The sequence below is a fragment of the Pseudopodoces humilis genome, chromosome 1, assembly GCF_049639895.1.
Source record: "Pseudopodoces humilis isolate 2021_Gansu_Grassland_sample_001 chromosome 1, ASM4963989v1, whole genome shotgun sequence".
Taxonomy (NCBI): Eukaryota; Metazoa; Chordata; class Aves; order Passeriformes; family Paridae; genus Pseudopodoces; species Pseudopodoces humilis.
Window position 1 is genome coordinate 141,714,350 of NC_142200.1, and position 22,772 is coordinate 141,737,121.

Genomic DNA, 22,772 nt, shown 5'->3' on the forward strand with positions numbered 1-22,772 from the left:
CTCTTCAGATTTTTCAAAATCACCCTTAGCAGAGTCGTAGTCCTGTGTGGTGTATGACAATTGCAGAGGTTTTGCAACAGCATCCATTGACACCATAGTGAGAGGATTTTATGGGCGCAGGAAAGAGAGGCCCAAAGGAGCAAGTTGCCCAAAAATTAAAGCTATCTAATGTCCTTTTCCCTTCTGTATGTTCCTCTCTTTGTTGCATTTAGAGTATTCCTTAGGCACGTTTTGGACAAAGGCAACCTACGTCTCCCTGTCCAAACTTTCCAGAAGAGCAGGTCTGGCTTCTGAAGAGTGAGATTCTGCAGTCAAGCTTGTAGAAAGAAGATGGGATGAGGGAGGTGGGAACAAAGGCAAACAGCAGCCCCAGGACAGACAGGGCAGAGATCCACACCAATCCCACCCAGTGACAGTGATGGAAATGGGCCCCACATCTCCCAGCCTGCAGGCTGGGACTGTGGCCAGAACATCATATTGTTCCTTGCAGAATTTAATATTACATATCCCTCTCCTGGCCTCAGAAAGCACTGTGGTTGCTCCACTCATGATGCATATATTGAGCAAATTAGTGTAGGAGAATTCCATCTAAAGCTATGGAATATAAAGACATTGTAAACATCCCAGGAAAGTCCTGCTGCTGGAGGCTGGGACAGTTGAGAGACATCACTGCCTGCTTGTCCTGTTCCTACACTTCTCTGAGGGTATCTATATTCTGTTGTCAATAACAAACATTGTGGTAATTGGAGGGGTCTTAGCCTAATAAAGACATCCTATAATGTTTTTGCATTAATCTTAAGGATCAGGACCAAAGCAGGTATCTCCTTCGGCTTACTCTGATTTGTTTTGTGGTTCTCATAATATTTTATTAGACCTTGCTTGATCTTGAGGCTGTAGCTTTGAGGTTTTTCCAAGTGGAGCTACTGGTCTGTGTTGGAGGTAGAAAATAACCTCAGCCAGAAGCTGAAGAGCACAATTTATGTGCAGGGCTCTATGCAGATCTGCCATAAGTACCTCAGGAATGAAGGCTGTAAAACAATTAGACTCCAAAAAGGTGATCAAAATCTCAAAGAAGAAACTATATGAATTATTCCTGCACTTAATCACAGTCTCTGCTATTCTCAGAGGAAATACTATGATGAGAAAGCAGAGAAAATGATCAAAATCCTTGTGTAATGAGCCCTGTGTTAATTGCCCCACTGTCCAATGAAACACAAAAGGTACTAATGAAGCTCAGAGTCTCATCATCCCTGACTGACTCTTGTTAAGCCTCTGCCTAAAGTTACGTGCCCAGGAGAAACTGTGGGATACAGAGACATCCAGCAAAGGGAGTGCATCTCTCCCCTGGGAGTGCAGTGCCCTTCACTGGGGCCTGACTCAAACCTGGCCACCTCAGCCAAGCAGAACTGTCAGCACCCTGCGGGCCAGTGGCCAGAAGGAAGGATGGAACAATCCTCAATTCTTCCCCACATTAAAAAGTGGTGCATAATGCCCCCAGTCCTCCCACAGCCATCACTCCCTTATATGCCACCGATGCTCAAGATTTCCCAGCAGCAGGAGAAAGGTGGATTTTTTTCTCTGTATTTGTTCTCTATGGGACAAGCTGTTACCACTGCACCTGTGGGGTTTTTTTCTGGTCTCACACCCCCCTGCTGAATAAATGTGACACAGACGTGCCCCTGTGATTCTCACCAGGGTTACCATGACCAGAGACTGGGGTAGGTGAGGAGCACCTTCAGAGCAGAGGTTTGGAGTGGCCCTGGTGGTGCAGAGCAGCTGCTATTTATTCACCATGCAGCAGTGTAGGAAGGGGGACATCTGGAGTTTCTCTGGACCTGCCTGGAGGTTACTTTGACCATCTGAATTGGAGCTCACTTTGACTGAGATTTCCTTAATAAGCCAGTTGTTATTTTGACACTATACCTCTGATTCTCCAGCCAAGTGCCCTAAAACACACCACAAAACCTTTGTAAATTTCCCTTACCGTGAATTCAAGCTGCAGTGAGCGCTCACAGCAAGGAGGAGGATATGGAAGGCAGATGTGTCCATCAGATGCATACACCAGGTCATGGGATGGGCATCCCAAATTCATCCCCACTGGAATCAGGTCTGGAGGAGTTGCCTTGAAAGATTCAGCCATCTGCTCTTAGCTGGCAACAGGCAGAAACATCAGTTATTCTTCCCCCTTCCTGTAAAATGCCCTGAGACCCCCAGATGAAAATGTACTTCAAGTGCAACGTATTTTTGCTTATAAAGTATTTAAGGCACATCAATCCGACTCACAGAACTCATTTAATACAAATGAACAACCTTTGAAAACATTTTATGGACATTATTTCCTCTCCAGCTGAACTTCATCTCTTGAATTTAGTCTTATGTTATGGTCTGATTATTCTCAAAAAGAATTAAATTGGAGGATGGAAGAAATGAAGGTATTCCCTGGAAATCCTTTCATTTTATTAAAGCTTCTGTTATTGCTTGTGTTGTGTTTGTCCAAACCACTTGTCAAGATTTCATTACCCCAATTTAAAACAGCAGCACTATGTCTAAATGTGGTTATGACTGAAAATGAAGGTATGCTGCAACATTCCCAGGGAGAGTAAAACATGCTGCTTTTCTGGGCTGAGCTTGGAGAAAATAGGTTATAGATAACACACACATTCATCCATCAAATATCACACTACAAAACAGTGCTAATGTGCTGAAAGAGATTTTACAGCCCCAAAACATTAGTGATTCAGACAGAAGTTACCCTTTTTAAGCCAGGAATGACCAACACTAACCAGTACAAAATTGATCCAATGCTATTGACCATTAAGGACCAGGAGTGAGCTTGGCCCACCACAACATCAATTAGCAACTTCTCCAAAAGAGCCTTAAAGACAGAGTACAAAATCGGTTCCAAAATGTGCTGGGCCAACAGATCACATCACCTGCCTGTTGACACTGGGGTGGAACCACCTGTGGAAATGGGGCCTGGGCTGCAAGGGACTGAGAAAGAAGGGAACAACCCAGTTCACTCAAGGCAGGATTGGAGAAGGCACAAAACCAGAAATATTTAGAGACAGAAAACAGGCTGCCTGTCCAGAGAAAGCTTTCAGGAGCAGTGGTCTACACCTTTCCCCCATGTGACCGCATGGGCTGGGCAGAGCTGTGGTGGCCCTGCACCAGCTCCTGGACAACAACATGGAAAAGCCATGGTGTGAACTTCATCGTGGTCTAGCTCTGTGCTCTGAGAGGGTCTCCTTGCCTTCATATTATCACTGTATGAGATGCTGCACCAGAAGTTTTGAAACTCAAAAATTGGGGAAAAAACACTTTGGAGAAGTGGCTTGAAAAAATAATTCATTTATATTTATTAATTTAGCTATAGAAGGTTTCCAGTTTGAAATAGATTGCTGCACACTTTTTCAAAATATACCAAATATTCATGCTTGTTGTCTGCAGACCAAAGTTTATATTTCTTTAATAATTACATACTTCAAGACAGACACTTAAATTTGACAAAGTACACAAAGTTATATCACTGCTTGGGATTACGCATATTTCAGCGCTATTATTATTAATTCCTAGCAACCATGTGTTCCTGGTATCAATCAAAACCAAAATTCATGACAGCAATTCTACTGTGCTTCATGAAGTTTGTCAGTCATAATTACCGAACTTGTTATCATTCTTTCTCTGTAGGAACATATCATTTGTATTAACCATTTACTAGAACTGTATATATATTTATTCCAGCTATTTGAAATTTACTGGAAATGTGTGTCAGCTCAAAAGTAACTACTGCAAAATTCTGAACAGTACACAATATCCAGAGCACAGTCAAGTGCTCCATTCCCACCTAGTGACAAACACAAATAATTCTGCATTTTCTTATAGCTTTTGTTACTGAAGTTACCTGGAGTCTGGTGTTGACTGCAATAGGAAGCATTCAAATCCCAAATAACCTCAATTCAGCACCATCTCTTGGCACCAAACCCAGCTATCTCTGATCAGTCAGAGGGTGCAGGACCAGGCTGCTCCCCTCTTACACAGCCACCAGATGGGCTCCAGCGATTACTGTGTTTGCAAACACAGGAGAGGGAGCAGAAGCGGTACAGACACTTTTTTATAATAGACCAATGGTCAGAAATGAGCATTTAGAGATGAGCAGCCAAGGGAGGACAGACACCACGTGCCCCTGGCCACCCTCCCCAGGCCCTGACAGCGCTCTCTGGCTCCCACTCCCCACACCAACAGCAAAGCTGGATTGTTTCAAACAGCATCGTCCTTGCAAAACAAAACATCAAATTGTTGCTCACCCTCAGCACAAAGTATTACCCATCCCCTCTTCTCTGCCTGAAACCTGAAAGGGGAATGGCTGGGTCCTGCTCAGCTCAGGCCTTTCTAGCACAGGCTGTGTCTCCATTTAAACCCTCACCCTCCTGGTGTCCAGGACAGGCAGGAATGCTGCAGTCTAGAACAGCCCCACATACATCCCCCTTGGGAACGAGCCATTGGGCTTTAAAGCGTGACTTTCTGAGGGCTGAAAAGCTATTTACAAGTGACTGCTAAGTTGCATTTTTCTCTTTCTAGGATCTTGCATGATTTGCCATCTATAGGTGCATAAAATGGGCCTAATAATTGTATTTCAATTTCTAAGAACTGTTTTTAGATATCTGTAATCTGTAAAGAATATGGATCTCTTAGGTTAGTATCATACAGTGGCTTCCCCTTAGTCTGGGACTAGGTTGTGATAAACACAGATCCAGCTCACAGAGAAGAAAAGTACATGAAGGAAAAAATAAATAAATAAAAATGGGGAAACAATTATAGGTAGATGCTTTGCTTCTTTAACATTTCTCTTATGCAAAAAAACCACAGCAGCCTCCTATACTTCAGAGTTGCCACTTGTTTTAATTTTTTGCTGTAGTTGGAAGAGACATGAGAATACAACAAGGTTTTTAATTAAACATTGTTACTTTGCAAATGCCTCATAAAGCCCTCCCCTCCTCAGTCGTTGGGAACAACATGCCAGCTTAAAACTTTGCACGCATATCTCTGGAGTGTACGTGGGAATTTATCCCCTGTGGCATTTGCCATCCACAGCCACACGTTTGGTGTAGGCACCTATTGCTATCACACCTCCCTGCTGGAGGCAGAGAGCTGAGATGAATTATCTGTTAGCACAGCCCAGGCATGTGCTGGTGTTCCAAGCAAGATCCCAGGTGCGCAGCACCAGAGCAGAGGCATCCTGACAGTGGGGATGGCCCGGGGCAGGCAGTGAGAGGCTGGCAGAAAGGCACAGGCAGCAGCACAGGCTGTTCCTGCTGCTCCATCGATGGCACGCTCATCTAAAGCTGGGATCGAAGCAAGCTGCAGGCACGGCAGCGATGGAGGTGGTGGGGACTGCTGCTTACACTCAGCTGCTGCTCTTCTCGCTGCTGGCTGAATGTTTAGGAGTTTATCCTGTTTAGGGAATTACAGAGCAAGAACTTGGCAGAGCAGACAGCATGAGACAAAATTGGTCCATAAGTTTACAGGGCAAGGTTTAATGAACTCTTGGAGTCCGCAGAGGGTACCAGTGCCTTAGGTGTTAAACATGTTTATTTATTGCTCCACCAGTTCTCTGGTAGTTTATACATGCTTTGGCCAAATAAAGCAAGCTTTTTGAGAATTTATTTCTATTTCTTGTAATTCAGCAAAAGGCTTATATTGGAAGATTGATGAGACACAAAAGGCAGTATTGGAAATATTACTGTATCTGAAGAAATCTTCTCATAAAGTGCATTATACCTTTCACCTATGCATTGCTTTTACAGGCAGTTTGAACTATCCAAGTATATCTGTCAGGTTACTTCCTTTCTGAAAGGAAAAATAAAATTTTTGACTGGATTGAAAATGATGTTTTGATTGACTTCAAACTTGTTTTGTTTGGGAATCTTTTTGCTGCTTAGGTAGAAGAACCAAAAGCTGCTTAATTATTTTGAAAAAACACCTGTTACTTCAAAGCAGTGCAACTTTCCAGGGGTAGAAATGACTTGATGTATTTGCAAACCATATTGGCCAACCTTAACCACAACAGGTAGTTTTGGGTGGCAAATTATTTCTCAAAGAAATAGTACCTAAAAAGACAGAAAAGACAAAATCTTTACACTGGTCTTGAAGGAAATGAATAATGACAAACACCTTGGAGCTGCTTTCAGATGGGTTTGTGCCAGTGACCTCCCTTCCTGACAATTAAAAAAATTCCTGAAAAACCTAAGCCAGGTGCTGCTGTGTATTTTGTATCACCACCACACTTAGGTAGACTCTCCACAGAGGCTGCTTTACTTATTTAGTTCCTGCAGTTAAGTGCTCAGTTCAAACCTGTGGCAGCCTAAAGGAGCCAGCAGAGGTTCTGGAGTTACCACCCCTCAAAAGGAGCTTTGGGGCTGAACCAGCTGCCTCCAACTGATTCCAGGTGTCCATCTGAGCACACCTGGCTTTTCTGGTGGAGGAGGGATCTCACTCTCTTGAGAGAATTTTAATTTTTTACATGCTTTGTTGTCCCTGGAGAGAGGATTGCCCTCAGGAAAGCCCTGGGTGAACCCCACCCCACCAGACAGGGGGAGCTGGCGTGGGCCCTGTGCTGCCCCTGGCCATCCACTGGTGGGTTCAGGCTTCCTGCATTTGGGCACCTCAGGGTGGCTGCAGGCACCACTTGTGCACTCTGGCAGGGATTGCTAATCGTTTTGTCAGGCAGGACTGGCGCTGTCGCCGTGCCCCAGCTCTGGTGAGCAGGGACTGAGCAGGGAGCTCCAAGTCTGACCCTCCCCTGGGTTTGCAGCATGGCCCCAAGCAATGCAGTGTCTCCAGACTGGTGTCAGCAGGTAAGAATCAACCTCCCTGTATCCACCTGCCAAATAAACCACATCTCAGTGACTCCAAAATGAGGTTTGTGCTCCTAATTCCTACAAAAATATAGGAGACTTTGATTAAACAATTTACATTATTAGCTAAAATACTTTTTTACCTTTAAAAACTTGAGGGAATGAGCTCACAGTTTTCTTTTTTAAGTGCTACAGGCTTTTTATTCTCTCTCCACCCTCATCATCTGCCTTGCACCTGGGCTGATCTGGGCCATGGAGTCTCAGCAGCTCATGCCACCAGCCCCTGCTCGTATCACCACCACCTTGTCTCACCAGCAAACACCAGCCTAGAGTCCCTGGACTGAGAGGGCAGGGACAGCCTGGACTCGGGGACTTCCCATGGGATCCTTATGGCAGACTACCAATGGATGTCATCAGTATTTCCTTTGCAGGTTGCTGTATATTGGTGCTAGATAGCTGCTAGCATCTGCTGCAGAACGTCTGAGGGTGTTCTCTTCCCCAGGAAGAGTCACATTTGGGTGATTTCCACATGCACAGTCCCACCCAGACAAGAACACTAAGCTGGAAAACAATTCCCACCACAAAGCAGTGTAAATCTAGCCCTGAAATGCAACAATTAGCAACAGAAGCAAGCTAATTTAAATGATAGCAAAATAAGAGAGTTGTAATTATTAAAAATCAAAAACACTTTTGTGTCTTTAAAACAGCAAAACTGTGCTTGCATTAGTGCCTCTAAATGTGGTGGGAGAAAGGTTAATGGAAGGGGACCAGGTGAGCCAGTGGAAGGGAGGCTCTTTTCTTTCCATCAGCACATCTGAAATCATGTTACATTCATAGATGTTTTAAGATATTTTGCTGATTGCTTTTGCAAAGAAAAATACCACCACTGCCCTAAAAGATCAATTATATTCCTTTACAATGTCCTACAGGCACATGAATTATGAACCAGCTGAGTTTTGCTTTACTCCTCAGACAAAACGAACAGACCTAATTTTATTTTTTTTTCCTGTCTGCATATCTTGGTGTGCCCTCTGCTGGCATTTTTTCCTAACAACACATCCCCGTGTGTGCAAACCTCCTCCCTGCGAAATACCTGGGGCCAGCAGCTCTGCTGGCTCAGGGAGACCTTTTGGTAAACACACATGATACGAAATTACTGACAGAAAAAGAAAAAAATCAAGAGCAGAACTTCTGTAGAGCTGCGAGATGAGAGCACATATCATGTGAACACTGAAATTGCTCTCCCCAGCCCTAAGACAGAGGCTGCAGGAAGGGTGGGTGGGGTGGCTGGAGGTGACGGTCCCAAATGTGCCCATCCCAAATGTGCCCACCCAGTGGTTTGTCAGCAAGTTTTTGCCACGGGTAGGAGAAATGGTTTGGTAGCCACTGACAAGCACCATGTTCTGGCACAATCCAGCACACACCTGCTGTCCTTAAACAGCCAGAACATTTCTTTCATTCTTACCACAGGTTTTTACAGAGCTTGGTGCTGATTTATACTTAGAAAACCAGTTAAATGGGAAAGAAATTGAACATAAATAGCAGAAATTAAGAATTCATTCTGGCATATTATTTGTTGAATTATGGAGCTCTAGGTTCAGTGACAGAGATTTCCTCATTTAATGTCTTTTAAGTGTATGTTGACTCCTGAATTTTTACATTGAAAGGCCCTGGGACCACACAAGCAGGAAAATCCATCTTTTCCCTGCAGAACCGTTCCTAACGAAGCAGAAGAGATTTCTTTTCTTCCCAAATAAGAAAAAGAATCTGTCTCTAAGATGCCTCATGCAAAGCTGTTGTTGTTAATAGAGGAACACCAGTATAAAATCAGTCCCAGAGAAGAGATGGGTACCAAAAATGGAGCAGATAAAATGGGGGAAATGGAGCAGCCCTGGAGCAGCACTCTTGGCACAGAGCACATTTGCTGTGGAGAGCCCTTGGACAAGAGTTATTCCCAACACATGTGCAAGGGGCAATCACTCACTAACCACGTAACATTGTCCCAGTGCCTGCAGCTCCCTGACAGCCAGAGCTCACCTACAAGTCTGGCAATTCACTGATAGCTTGTGGTCTTAAAAAACAATGGACAAGCCCCTTCTCTCCCCCCGCCCAGCACTTGGGTGCTAAAACCCCCACATTCTCATTCATCCTCTAACTGTGACTCCAGAGGTCCTCAGAGGAGGGTCCCACCCAGGCCTTCATGTCCCATCCCCAGATCTGGGCTGACTCACATCTGCACTGACTGCTGGAGGTCACCTCCAAGAGAGATCCCACTCTTCCCTGCACCATGGGAAGCACAGATGACCACAGCCCTGCTCCCACAGAGGCAAAGTGCCTGCACAGGAAGCTGCTGCTCACCAGCCATCACCCAAATACACAGTGAGGTTGATCCCGGGCAAAAACTCAGGACATAAATAACATAAGGATAAAGGTGTGAGGGAACAGAGGAAGGAGGCAAGTATGGGCAGCAGCAGCACCTTTGCTGTCCTTGGGCTGAGTACTGGGCTATGCTGCCTCTAACCCCAGCAGGGGGGACAATTTACCCACGGTAGTCACAGAAAAATCATAATACCAAATATTTCCTGTAAATTACCGGCATTATTGGCAGTTTCTCCAAGTCAAAGCTTGCACATTTGATGGAACTACAGGACTGAAAATCTATGCCTTGATAGGGTTCCACCAAGCTCAGCTGGAATTGCACAATCATTCGACTTGCAGGTCTCCATCTGCATTTCGACATTGTTTATTTCCAGCAAGAGCTCTGAAACTTGTTGGCAAGACTAATGGTGTTTAGAGGTCATTTGTTCTGTTGCATCTGGAGAAGAAGAGATAACTTTAAATACTTGTAATCAGCTTATTAACAAAGTGGATCAGAAGTCAGATACCATTTCTCCTATGATTTTATACTTGTAAATTTCAAGAACACAGGTTAGAGGAAAAAATCAAAAGGATATTAACTAGAGATCACAATCAAATTAAGCTGTATTAAAATAGCTCTACGTGTTATCAAGTATAACACCAGGCTATGTTGCAAGGTGGAATGAACGTCCAAATAAATTAATCTTTGGCCTTCAGTATGGGAAAACAAATATAAAGGCTATTGACTGAGCAGCTTGGTTGTGGCATCACAGAAGCTGCTTAGGAAAAAGCCTGACAAGGAAAAATCTTTGTTTGTGCATTTGGCTTTACCTTTCTCTGCCCCCTCAAGTCACTCAGAGACAGAAGATGCTGAACACAGCAAGGAAGAACCCTTTTTCAGGAGGCAGAGAGAACAGTGGAAGGGGACATCCCAGTGGCTGTGGCTCTCTAGTGGGGGAGCAGAAATAAGTGATGCTTCAAATACAGTGGTCGGGGGTTCAAGGTGAAATGCCAAACAAGCAGGTGAGACTCTTGCAAACACTTGATTGCTGAAGGCTTATTGAAGCCAACAGCATGGCATGGAGGGATGGGGTGTGGGAGAACCAGAGAGCATTTGGACACTTAAGTGCCCAAAAATAGGATGTTTATATATCTGTAATGCTAAACATTGTGTTCCTGGAGCACTCGGGGCAGTGTTGCAAACACAGAATCTTGCTGGGATGACCTCATGCACAGAGAGGTTACTGGAATGAATGACTGACCTTGTGGCAAAGCCTCTTGTATTCAGTAACACAAACTGAGGCCTCTCTGGAAAGGAGGATATTATTCCAATCTTTCTTAAACTTCAAGACAAACCTTTTAGGGGTTTGGGGAAGTAGGTCTTTCTTAAAACTCAGATGAACTTGATTTCTCAGCCTGTGACACCACCAGTCAGGATCCGACTGAACTCGCTCCCAGAGCCTCAGCCAAGTCCTCAAATACTCAGTGTTCCTGCTCACTGTCCTGGATCACATCAGCTCCTCCAAAAGAAAAGTGACAAAACCATGATGCCACCTTTCCTGCTCCTCTTTTTACTCTCACAGACACTGACTTACATGGAGGCCCAGGGGCCTGTTACCAAAATGTCTCAACCCTTTATGGGATGACACAAGAGAGAGATGCCGCTCTAGATTAGGGGTGAGGAAAACCTTATTCCCTCTGTCCCACATGTTGGTGCCTTTTGGGTTCTGGTGTTCTGATAGCGTGTGGGGATTGATGTCACCCTTGTTTAGCCCGTTTACCATCCATGTACCCTTCCTACAATGTTCTTCCTCCCCTTAACCCCCATTGGCTTTGTTTTGACACATTGCTCCACCCCTGTTATCCCCTTGGCTCTCCCAGTCTTTATCCACCCCCCTGCACCACTTTCCCTTGTCCCTGTTGGACCTCGACCCTCAGATCTGCCCCTTTTGCCTCTTATTTAACCCTGTGCCCTGAGCCAATCCTGTGTTCTCGTCCCTGAATTCAGTCGAGGCTGTGTTCTTCAATAAACCAGTTGTTGGTTACCAAACGAGAACCCATCCCTTCACCTTTATCCTCAACAATCTCTGGCGGTGCTCTCCGGGCCCAAGAACGCGGGTCACTCTCTGGGAGCTTGTTGTGGCACACGCCGTAACAGATTCATGTCAGTTTTGTCATCTTCTCAACTCCTTCGCTCACTTTTTTAGTGACTAAAGCCCATCTCACCCTCTCCTGTGATTCCATGGTTGAGCTGATGTTCCCTTCCTGGGGGTCCCTGTCCCAGTCCCCTGCACAGCCATCCACTGCTGCCGGCCCCAGCCCTAACGCTCCCACAGAGCTCCTGGGGAATGCTGGACACTGGACTCCAGCAGCACCACAGGGCCCTGCCATCAGTCTCTTTGCAAACATAGCTGAGCTCAGATACAAATCTGCCTCTCTCCAGACCTTTTACTTCTTTTTTCTTTTACCCAAATTCCTATCTGCCTAATCTCTCCCAACACTCACCTGATACTGAAGTAGAGCAGAGCTGCTCCTCCCCAAGTTCTGCCTTGCTCTTGGATGTTGCATTTATTTCAGAGTTTAGTTCTGAACATTTTTTATTATTTTACACCATCAGTGAATCACAACATTTCCCTCTTCAGCCAAACTAAAATGATGGTTCTAGTCACACTCCAACTTTCTGCAAACTCCTTTCCTTTAGTCTCACAGTTGATATAGCTGAAAATTACATTCTCCTCTGACCATATCAAACATCCCTTTAAGAGCTCTGCAACATCAAGTGTTATTTCTTTTTTTTTTTTCTTTGTTAAGGCTGCACAACCTCACAAGCTTCTTGTTTTTACTGCAAAGGCCCTTTGCAGCTGCTTCCTCCCACTCCTCTCCCAGCTTTTGGAGGCCCATCCTGACCAGACACTCAATATCTTTCCAAGCAAACATTTCTGTCCAGTGCCTCATCCTGGCAATTCTCTTCACAAATCCCATCTTCTGTCCCCATGGTTCCCACACAGCCTGCCACAGTGCAAAGAGCTGGTGTGAAGAGGTGGCAGGGGAAGGAGAGAACTTGCAAAGTTCTGAGAAGCCTGAAAAATGTGGAGAAGCCTCCAATATCTGTGTGTATCTGTAAGCACCCACTTGCTGTCTACCAGCTTCATCTGTGGAGCAGGAGCAACCCTTGGGATGCTGTGTTTGCAGGGTTTTGCCCAGTACTCTCTTACTGCTTTAATCTCCAGAAGCAGCTTGTCTCTCTTTCCAGCAGAGCAAAATTTCAGGATTTTGGATGGTCTTGTCTGCTGATACTTGTATTTTTCTTGTGACTGCTGGCTTTATGTGGACCACAGCTAATCTCCACAGGGATATGGCTCTAACGGACTCCTGATGTTAAACTTTCCTTTAATTCAGTGGTCACAAGTGATCTGTTTATACCTGCTTCTTTTAAGACCTTGCCAGACTGTTTTCCAAAAGCAAAACACTTGTTTGACAAAATAAATCAAGTCATTAAAAATTATACTGCAAACATACAGCTGCATGGACATAAGGAAGATGCTGTAGTTGATGGAAAAAAAAAAAAAAGAAGAAGAAAAAATTTAGTGTTTAAAAGGTAGCTCCATCTCTTGCTGGCACAAAAAAGTTACAAGCAAGTTTAATTTGATGCCATTTCAGATACAAGGTCAAGGTCATTTACTTGTGCCTGCCATTTACTTACCAAAGTAAGTAAATGATGTGCACTTGCTCAGTTCAAGGAAATTGTACTTTCTGGTCAAAAACCATTTGGAGACAGAAGTATGTACCTCCTCTGTTACCTCCTGTATTTACACTTGTTTCTGGACATCAAAGATGAGCATCCAGTAGTGTCCTTAAGTAAGCACAGGAGAGATCTAACAAAACATGTTTTCACAGAAACACAGCATCAGTTTGGATGGTCAGAGCCATACACAGTCAGGTTTGATCTCCTCAGCTTTGCTGGTAATGGCAGAAGTGTCTGGGATTTTTACCTATCTATCTACACATTTATAATCAGCTAATCCTTCTGTTCCCTTTGCTATGGAAAGCTCTTGCTATGATGTCTGCACTGGTAAGACTTTTGCAAGATGAAAAAGGAGTATCTGAAAGAAAGTGTTTACTCACTGAGCAGGAAGTAGCTATAGCTGGAACTGATGCAATGTAGCTTCAGTTTCCCAATGGTAAACTCTAAGTAGCTTTATATAATTTGGGAGGGAAAATCATCTCTCTGCTCTTATATTTCAGTAAACCATGCATCTGTGGCCAAGAACTTTTTAGCTCATTAATTCAGCAGCAATATAAAATATATACAAAATTAGGGTATCATTTTCAAAAGCAGGCATCTAAAATGAAGTTTCGAGATCCATATTTAGGCTCATGCATCTCATTTTCCAAGCTAGCAACCACCCACCAGACTGCACAGAACACTGATGGGAGCTCAGCACCTTTGAAGGTGGCACCACTCACTGACAGCATCCAACATTCTGACAGCCTTCTGGCAGAGACAGTATTCACAAGCTTCACAGAGCACGAGAGGCCAAAACAACATGTCCTGCAATTATCCACACTGAAAAACAATCTTAATTAATAATGATATCATCACTACGCCCTCTACCCTTTAAAATGCTGCTGAAAAGTTTTGCCTTTCCTCCATCTCTCTCCCTTCTAATGCTTAATCCTGTACTTGAAGATTTTATCATACCTGATTTCAACCTGATTTCAGTGGTGTTTGTTGTGTGGTGTGTCAGATTTTACTCTTTCTTATCATTAGGATTACTCACCTTTCCATATGCTCAGACGTCACAGCCTCAGAGGACATACACTGCTCCACAAAATACTCAGGTTCAGGTGGTTTTGTGTCTGTACAAAGCTGATCTCAGTGACACAGAAAATATTTAGATAAGGTCTAAAAAAAACCAACAAAACTGAGATTTCTGCCTTTATCCAAACTAAGTACATTAAGGAGGAAGATTCATTAAAAGTATTAAATGCTAAACCCACGTGAGTGTATGACATTAATCTGATGAAGTCAGACAGTTATTTGTTCTCCTTTCTGTCAAAATGCCACCTCTGTGTAAGACTGATCCTGTCTGTATTTAAGATTTATAATTTGACCAAAATCACTGGGGCAAACTGGAGTCAGAATTTTGATCACTAAAGTCAAAATCTATACACATTTTTATTTGGATTTGGGAATGAGACTGTCCAATTTTGACAGATCAACAAGGTGAAATTTTGAAGGGAAGGCCAATTCTGCCTTTCCCAGAACTAAGGCACTACTGAAAACAGCAGTATCTCCCTGATGTAAGCTGTATGTTTGGATGCCTCTATTTTGGCTTAGTTAAAGAGATTCCCTAGTCAATTCAGACTGTTCAGGCCTCAAATACTGAACCTTCCAGTGCTTGAACTGGGCCTCTAAGAAAGTTGGAGACAAAATTTTTAGAAAAGCCTGTTGTGATAGGGCAAGGGGTCAACTTAATTAAAAGAGGGTCAACTTAGACTAGATATAAGGAAGCTTTTTGTAAAATTTCACCTGTGCCAGTGTTTCACCACTGGCACAGGATGCCCAGGGATGCCCCATCTCTGGAAACATTCAATGTCAGGTTGGACAGGGCTCTGATCTAATTGGAGATGTTCCTACTCATTGCAGGGTGGCTGGACCAGGTGGCCTTTAGAGGTCCCTTCCAACCAAATGCACTCTGATTCTTTCCAGACAGGCAAAATATTCTCAAAGGGATTGTGCAAAAAATCATCTCCTTCTTCCAAATCAACTATTCACTCAAGAAATTTCCAGTCCAGTAGTGATTCCCAATTAACCACATGCCCTGCTGCCATACCTGGAGTTTGTTTGCAACATCTGCACTTCTCTGCTAAGATTTCAAATCCTTGTAATTTGTAATCCTAGGAATGCATCAGCTGTTGAGTGATCTCTGCACCATTGCAACACTTGAAATGGAAAATTCAATACATACAGTTAAATTTGTCTGTATACATGCAATAAGCTTTTCCCCCAAAATGAAGGACATAGAAACCAAAAACACTAATTGAAAAAATTCAAAGGAATCTTCCAGTTGTTTCCATTCTAAGCTCTAGCCATAAGGACATCCCAATATCCATGTTTCCCACTGAGCTCAATCCTGTTTTCCCCTTTGCAGGCTAGCCTGACCCTGCCCTGCTCCCATCTCTGCTTCCCCTTCTCCTCACTAAGTCAGAGGCATTCACTAGACATTGACTTCCCAGCAGTTTATCCCCAACTGACCAATAAATTCCATCTTTTAGACATGCACTCCTCTGAACCACTTTGCATTTTCTTTCTACCCGCCTCCCTCAGCTGTCTCAACTTTATTCCAGTTTCTCATTCCCCTTCATTATTCTTCCTGTGTTTCTCATCTGCAGTCCAAACACTTTCACCACAGACGTGCCTCTGTGCTTCTCAAATGATCTTAATTCCTTCTCAAATGTTGGGTCACCACTCTTGCATACACCACAGAAGCTCCAAACTAAGGAAAAGTCTTCCTCCATAACTCTTCTGCATGACTTGAAATCACTGCATGCTCCTTTCCAAAGCCTTAAGTCACCTACAACATCACTGCAAGTCTATTTTCCCTTGCCAATTAAGGTGCACAGACTTGATTCAGCCTTCACTAACCCCAGGCCATTAAAGCATACAGCCTTTAAGCAACTTCCATCATTAAAAATTTTCATCTGAACAATTAAAGAAATTATGAAGACGAAAAAGCGCACATTGAGATCAGTCAGTTCTCTCCTCCCAGCACAGGACTGCTGGATGGTTTTGTTTCATGGGTACAAGGCTTTAAAATAAAGATGTAAATAAATTTGTTCTGCCCTAGAGAGAAAAGAAAGATCACAAATACAAGTGGGAAAGGAAGCACACAAAAATAATGTTAAATTCAAACAAATGCTAAGTATGACAAGTTTTGGTGGAAGGAGGCAGAACTGTACAGTTTCCAACAAAGTGTGGTTGAAATGAAGCTTCAAGTGGAGTCAAGCAACACAATTAAAATGCAGTGGTGGCATTCCACTGCACAGCAGTTACCAACCAGCCTGAAAGTTCCATTTTCAAAACAATTCAAGGCAGAGGCAGGGCTTTTTTTTTTTCTGCATTAACTCTCTCCTATTGTATATGCCACCACTGACACTTTGCACCATTTCCATTTTCCTAGAGTAAGTCTGAAGGCCTGAATTCCAACTACTACCTGGCATGTTGAACCATGCCAGAAACTCCCCAAACCTGTACGAGGCATCCAAGCTGCTAATTCAGGAGCTTGGGTTCAATGCTGCAAATGCTCGCCAGCCTCAACCCTACACCTCTGAGAAACAGCCCCTCATGGTAGTACTGAATGTTCTCACTTGGAAGTCATTGACAAGCAGCACATCTACAAAATCCCACACTGCTCCAGTATAACACCTCTCCCAGTTAATGGTATGTTTTGACCAGGATTTACAGTCTGAATTCAACAGGATTTCCTCTGTAAGCTCCTGCAAATTACTTATGTTCAGAAAACTCTGACCTGTGGGAATTAGAAAAGGTAACAACACTCCTTAAAAATAAAATAACACAAGGCTGAGTAATTTTTTCAGTGACATACTCAGGTCTCAACAGAGCATTAAATAAAATTTCTATGCTGGTCTACAGAGCAAACTATGGTGCATGACAGAGTGGTTCTTCTGCAGCTCATCTTCAGGTTTAAACACAGACACACTCCTGAAACTACTAGTTGTGCACGATATTTACTCACAGGTTTAAAATAATACTAGAAATACTAAGTTTAAGTCAGCTGGAAGTAAGGCCTGATTTGGAAGCCCTCAGCCAAAATCAACTAAAGCCCAGGTTTTGGCATTCTATCTCAACCCAGCCCTTATGTCAGTTGTGCTATCTTGGAACTCCAGTCCCTTGTTTTTGGTCCAGGGACCAAATCACCAGCAACTCTGATTAATTCCAAATGTGGCAATGAGGGATCCTAAAGCACATTGAAGGAGAATAAGGTGCACAAAGCAACATCCTGCACTCCAGTCCTGGACCAGCCAGGACTCTGCCTTGGCTTCTGAAACCCAAGGCTTTCTACAACAAAAAGTGCTTTAGGTTCTATTCCAACGCTACACAGCTTTGGTGCGAACATGAGTGCAACAAGCAACCAACCTTTAACTTACAGAAAAACTGAGTTTTCTTCATCAGAATAGTTTTGCAGTATCTTCGCTGTATTCTAAATGTAAAAAGAACTTGTTTCGATTTCATTTTAAAATGTCAGTTTGTAAAGTGGGGCAAAAAGTCATGTGGAAACTTTTGCATAATCTGCATAACAAGATGCAATTACAATTTTTTTCCATACAGAACAGGAGAAGATATTACAAATGCACACCTGAACACCCTTTCAGTCTAGATATTTTACTGGCAGCACGACCATTAGTGCTACAGAAAACCTACTGTAATAAACAGACTTGGTCTTCTTTTCCAAACTAAGCTCATCAATGCCTTAGAAACAAACTTTTTTTGTTGAGTAGAAAAGAGTGGAAAGTGAACAGGAAGATACTTTGACTACAAAAACTTAAAATATTGACATCAACAGCAACCTTAATGCAACAGAGAAGAACAGCAAATTACAAAAAAAAAATTGTTAAATGTTTTAATGCATTTTGAATTGTAATGAAGAAAAACATTTTACATCTAAAAACAAATTAGCAAAATAATAAAAAGTGGTTCCACATAACTTATAAATTCTTTTTCCCAAAAGGTAGTTTTCACAGATTTAGGCAACAAATATGTTTCATTCCAGATCTTTCTGATTGTAAAGTATACACAAACTTTGTGAAAATTTATGTGCATTGCTTGAGAGAAAGACACAGAAGCTTGGTTTCACCTGGTGATGAGTTTTCTGTGAAATTCTGCACAATACTGAAACTGTAACTGCAACTCTCCTCCATTTAATGAAATGCTGGACATTGTTCAGTGCTGAAAAAACACTCTTTACAACATTTAGAGCCATGAAATGTTTTTGACATATTCAGTCAATGTAGTATTATTCACTACCCCTGCTCATATGTTTTGCTTCAAGGGGAATGGCAGTTTGGCTTACCCTTCAGTACAGTATAGAAAACTAAACTGTGATAGTTCAGTGTTCAGCTGATTTAAGTATTAGCCTGCTCATAAGAACGTGGCTCTAGCACCTTGTTTGGTTGATTCTTTTCAAAATGAAACCATGTAATCACCCATTTCTGGTGCCAGAGGATGGTCCCTCTGGTGATATAAAAAGCTTGCAGCAATGATGATTAAACTGCACAGAGTCCAGTGGTTCTGTATTACATATGTATGAGATAAGCTTAGACACTTTAGTTTAGCAGGACCAAAACCAGTGACCCTCTCCTCTCCCTCAGGTAACAGGAGAGCCATTGCTCCAGATCCTACATGCAGGCCATGCTGGAGAAACTGCTTGTACTGGCCAGACATTTTCCTCTTTTTTTAAAAACAGCGTAAACCTTTGTAAAGTTCTCTCTGTTACCAACTAAAAGAAAGTGAGTCTTGTTTTCTTAAGGAAATAAAAACTGTAACCCAACATCAAATGGCTTTAACCCAGAGTAACAAATCCAGGAGAAGAAAAAAAAGAAAAAAAAAAAAAGTGAGAATAAACATTGTCACCATCATTTAACTCTTACCACCAGAAGACTTCAAACTCTGCAGCTGCTTTCTGCAGCCTCACTAGTTTTAGTATTTTAATTACTTCAGCACAGTTGTCCATCTTGTATCTCAAGAAAAAATTCCCAAACCCCACAACAGAAAAAAACAAGGGATCAAATGACTCTGATGACATGTACTATAAAGACGCTACAAATATTTTGAGTTTACTTAATGTTACAGTCCAAAACTATGTTTAGGACCTCTGTTTTCCTTCTGCTCTTCAATGATGCATTCCTTATCCCATTCCACTGTACTCCCATGCCACATAAATGTAAGTTAACAGGAGAACCAGTTAACACATGTCTTAATGTCATTATAAACAATGCTGTAGAGGACATGAGCACAGCTGTAGTTGCACAGAACTATGATGATGAGATAAAAGGCTCCTAATACTTCCGTCAACCCACCATGAACCCCAAGGTTCCCACTGTCAGACTGCACCCTTCCTTACCCCCACCCTTCATCTTATACTGTGATATGTCAGACACCCAGGGGCAGCATCTCCCTTTAGCCAAAAAACAAGTGTCTGTCTGAAGCAGCCTTTCCATTCTTTCCAAGACACCAGCTGCCACCTTCATTTACTGACAGCAGCAACTGCAGCGTAACACCCCACTGCCAGTACAGAACCAGCTAAACACAGTGAGGAGCAAAACCAGAGTAATATTTGGGAGAAAGAAGGGAGAGCTATGTTAACTGCCCCCTTTTGGAACAGGACAGGGACCGCAGCGCCCCTGTCATGGCTGAGAACAGAATGGTGACAGATGATGCTGACTTAGTGTATTGCTCCACTAGATTTACGTGTTAACTACCTTAAGGATCACAAGTAGTATGATTGTCTTTCCTCTCCTGTCAGAGACAGAACTTCAGCCAGACACCAAAAGTGCTTTTTTCTAGGCTACAGAGAGATTTTATGCATCTTGACTGACATTCATTTTTGAGGTAGTACTCATTTCCTTTGTATTGCTGGCTCAAAATAAAAATATGGGAAGTGACACAATTAAAAGTATGCTCACTGTAGGTACATAAACAAAATCATCAACCCCCAAATAAACTCTTTCCTTTCTGGACAGATCACCAAAAGGAATTAATCCTTCTTACAAAGGTTAGCTCCACCACATTCACTGGTAAAGTCAAACTTTCATAAATGGTTTATAACAGCTATAAACTAAAGTGCTTCAAAATTTGCTTGACTAGATTTCAGTGATTAGAATTGTAATATTCTGGATTTTTGCTAATATGAAATGTGATGAGGTTTCAGAATCACTTTATATAAGAAGGGCAGAATGAATCTTTTCCTTTTTTCAAAATAAAAAGTACAAAAAAGATTACAAATAATCCTGGCAGTCTATACTCACTACAAGTTGCTTGCATTTTCCTTCTCAAATCTACTATTTCTCTATTAACCAGAGTAAAAATGGAGTTGAAGTTGCACTATATGGCAGCACTAAAAAAAGTATTCAAATCAGATGCAAACAAGAAAATGTTTACAATCATACAACTAGTGAAATTCACACTTCATTTCAAAGTTTTAGCCCTGCAGATTCCTTTTAACACAAGGCAGATATGTAGAGTCATGGAAAAACGTAACAGACTGTATACACTCTCTACAGTAATTACATAAGTTTCACATTTATGTCACAAATGTAATGCCCTACTGTGTAACTATTAAATGCTAAATAACTTATGAACATTTATGTGCTCTACACAACAGTGAACATGTTGACCAGTGGATGCCAAAATAGAAAAGTTCATACACAAGACAAACTAATTTTTAAAAAATCACATTTCTCTGTACAACCCATGCAAACTGTGCACAATGTGGTAACAAGAACAACATTTGCTCAAGTCTCCCCTCACGGAAGAGCTTTTACAGCGACAGCAGACCAGTGTTCAGAAAAGTCTGCCCAGGTGTAGAAGTCCACGGCGACACAAACGCAGAAACTCTCTCAGCGTTTCACTTCTCTTGTAGCAAAGCAGGGATGTTGATGTTCCAGCCGATGGCCTGACGGTCAAACCCACACGTGAAGAGGTTGCAGATGGGATGGTCCTCGCACCAGGCAGAGCAGCAAACCATCCTCCTGTGCCCCTGCCACAGCGTGGGAGACAGCACCGTTACTGATTTGGGAGCCGCCGGGACAGCAGCTCACTGCAACTCAAAATGAAACCCTGCCAATCCTCAGCCTGCTCTTTGCAAACAGCCCTTGGGAATCCTAAAGCTCATTGTTAGCTGCCATCTGCAAGGTAAAAGTCTCCATAATGATGCGACTCCTTAGAACCAGCACTGCATCTGTAAGGACAGATGCATACAAAAAGGTGCATCAAAACTTTTCAGTTTTCCAAGGTCTGTTTGCTACCTAGTTACATTTTCTTTACAAAAGCAAATCAAATTTTGATTTTAGTGTTTTTATTTATAAAAGCAGTCTTAAAATAAGGAACTACTTGCCGGCAACTACTTTGTAACAAGCCTGCAAGACTAAGTGTCCACATCGTTCATAATTCAGGAAGGATAATACTGCAGCCGGAAGAATGTCATACTGATGAAAACAGTTCAATAGTAACAAAAATGTCCAAAATAGGGTTCTGACCAACATTCAGGTTAAAAAAAATAAAGTCATGATTTCAGTAGTGTCAGCCTGAATGGAACTATTAAGTAGAAAAAAAAGACATGCACACACACACACAAAAAAAACCACTCAAGACTACAATAAATTTTAAAAAACCCACCTAAATTAGAAAAAAATCTAGAAGAGATTAAGCAAGTCTTAGAACTCCTTCCTAAACTCTGTCAAGAACAGCTGAATCAACCCCAAAAAAGGCCTATTTATGTGACATAATCCAATAAATTTCACTTAGTCTGATTTGCTCCATTAGTGATGCTTGCCATGCCAAATAGTGCCATAAATGCACAAAACTTGATGGCTGCGGCAAGGACGGTTTATTACATGGTAGGATGTATCTAGAATATTTGTGAATAAGCCATTAGAAGAAAGAAGAAAAAAAAATTAAAAATTGAAATTTATCAATAAATCATACAGGGAGAGCTCACAAAACTGACCCTCGCTTTTTCCCTGTTTCTGTGTCACAGAACCACAGAATGGTTTGAGTTGGAAGGAATCTTAAAGATCATCTGATCCCAGCCTTCCTGCCATGGGCAGGGATGCTTTCCACTACACCAGGTTACTCAGAGCCCCATCCAGCTTGGAATATATAAACCAGTTAGACACTGTGTAATTAAAAAAAAAAAAATACCACCATCCATTAAACCTCACAGCGAGCCATTTTGATACAATTCACATTGAGACATTAAAACACATCTGAAATGCTCTTACACACTTTTTCCATTTCATAGGGAAGGCAGATATATGTTTCATTTTAGTAAGGGGAAAAATCATGACGAAATTCACTTGAAACACCATTTCTAACTCCAATAACAAAGTTTAAAACGTTTCATATTTGCCAGTTGGTTATTTTTAATAACTAACAGCACATTTATTCAGATCAGTGCCGTTCAGCATTTGCTCAGCTTTAAGCTAGAGATACCAAATGCCACTGTTAACCTGGCCTGAGGAAGGACAGACACACTGAAGGGACAGGTACCTGTCTGTTGCTGCGAGGGAGCCGTGCCAGCCGCACTCCTGACATGTCGAACAATCGAACCTGCCGGTTGTCGTGGGGAAGGGCAATGATTCTCTGGCCAACACACACGCTAATCCTGCAGAGAAAGAAGGGACAAAAGGAGGCTGTGTGGGGAAACAACGAGCCTGGCAAATAGGAACTGACAGCACAAATTTAAGCTCACGGGAAGGGACACAGCTGAATTTTTCCTGGCTAGAATTCACAAATGGAAAGAGAAAAAAATATGGAAC

The 22,772-nt window shown here is 42.5% G+C and overlaps 1 protein-coding gene across 2 annotated transcripts in view; it reads right to left on the reverse strand.

Annotated features, from left to right (window-relative positions):
• Window positions 1–17,728: 17,728 nt before the first annotated feature.
• Window positions 17,729–22,772, reverse strand: part of WDR37 (WD repeat domain 37) — a 43,932-nt gene continuing 38,888 nt past the window's right edge. For both annotated transcript variants that reach the window (XM_005528514.3, XM_088063547.1), the window contains 2 exons: window positions 22,504–22,618; window positions 17,729–20,992 (listed from right to left, as the gene is read on the reverse strand). In XM_005528514.3, the coding sequence (XP_005528571.1) occupies window positions 20,861–20,992; window positions 22,504–22,618 (247 nt within the window). In that variant the 3' untranslated portion in view covers window positions 17,729–20,860. The remainder of the gene's footprint in view (window positions 20,993–22,503; window positions 22,619–22,772) is intronic.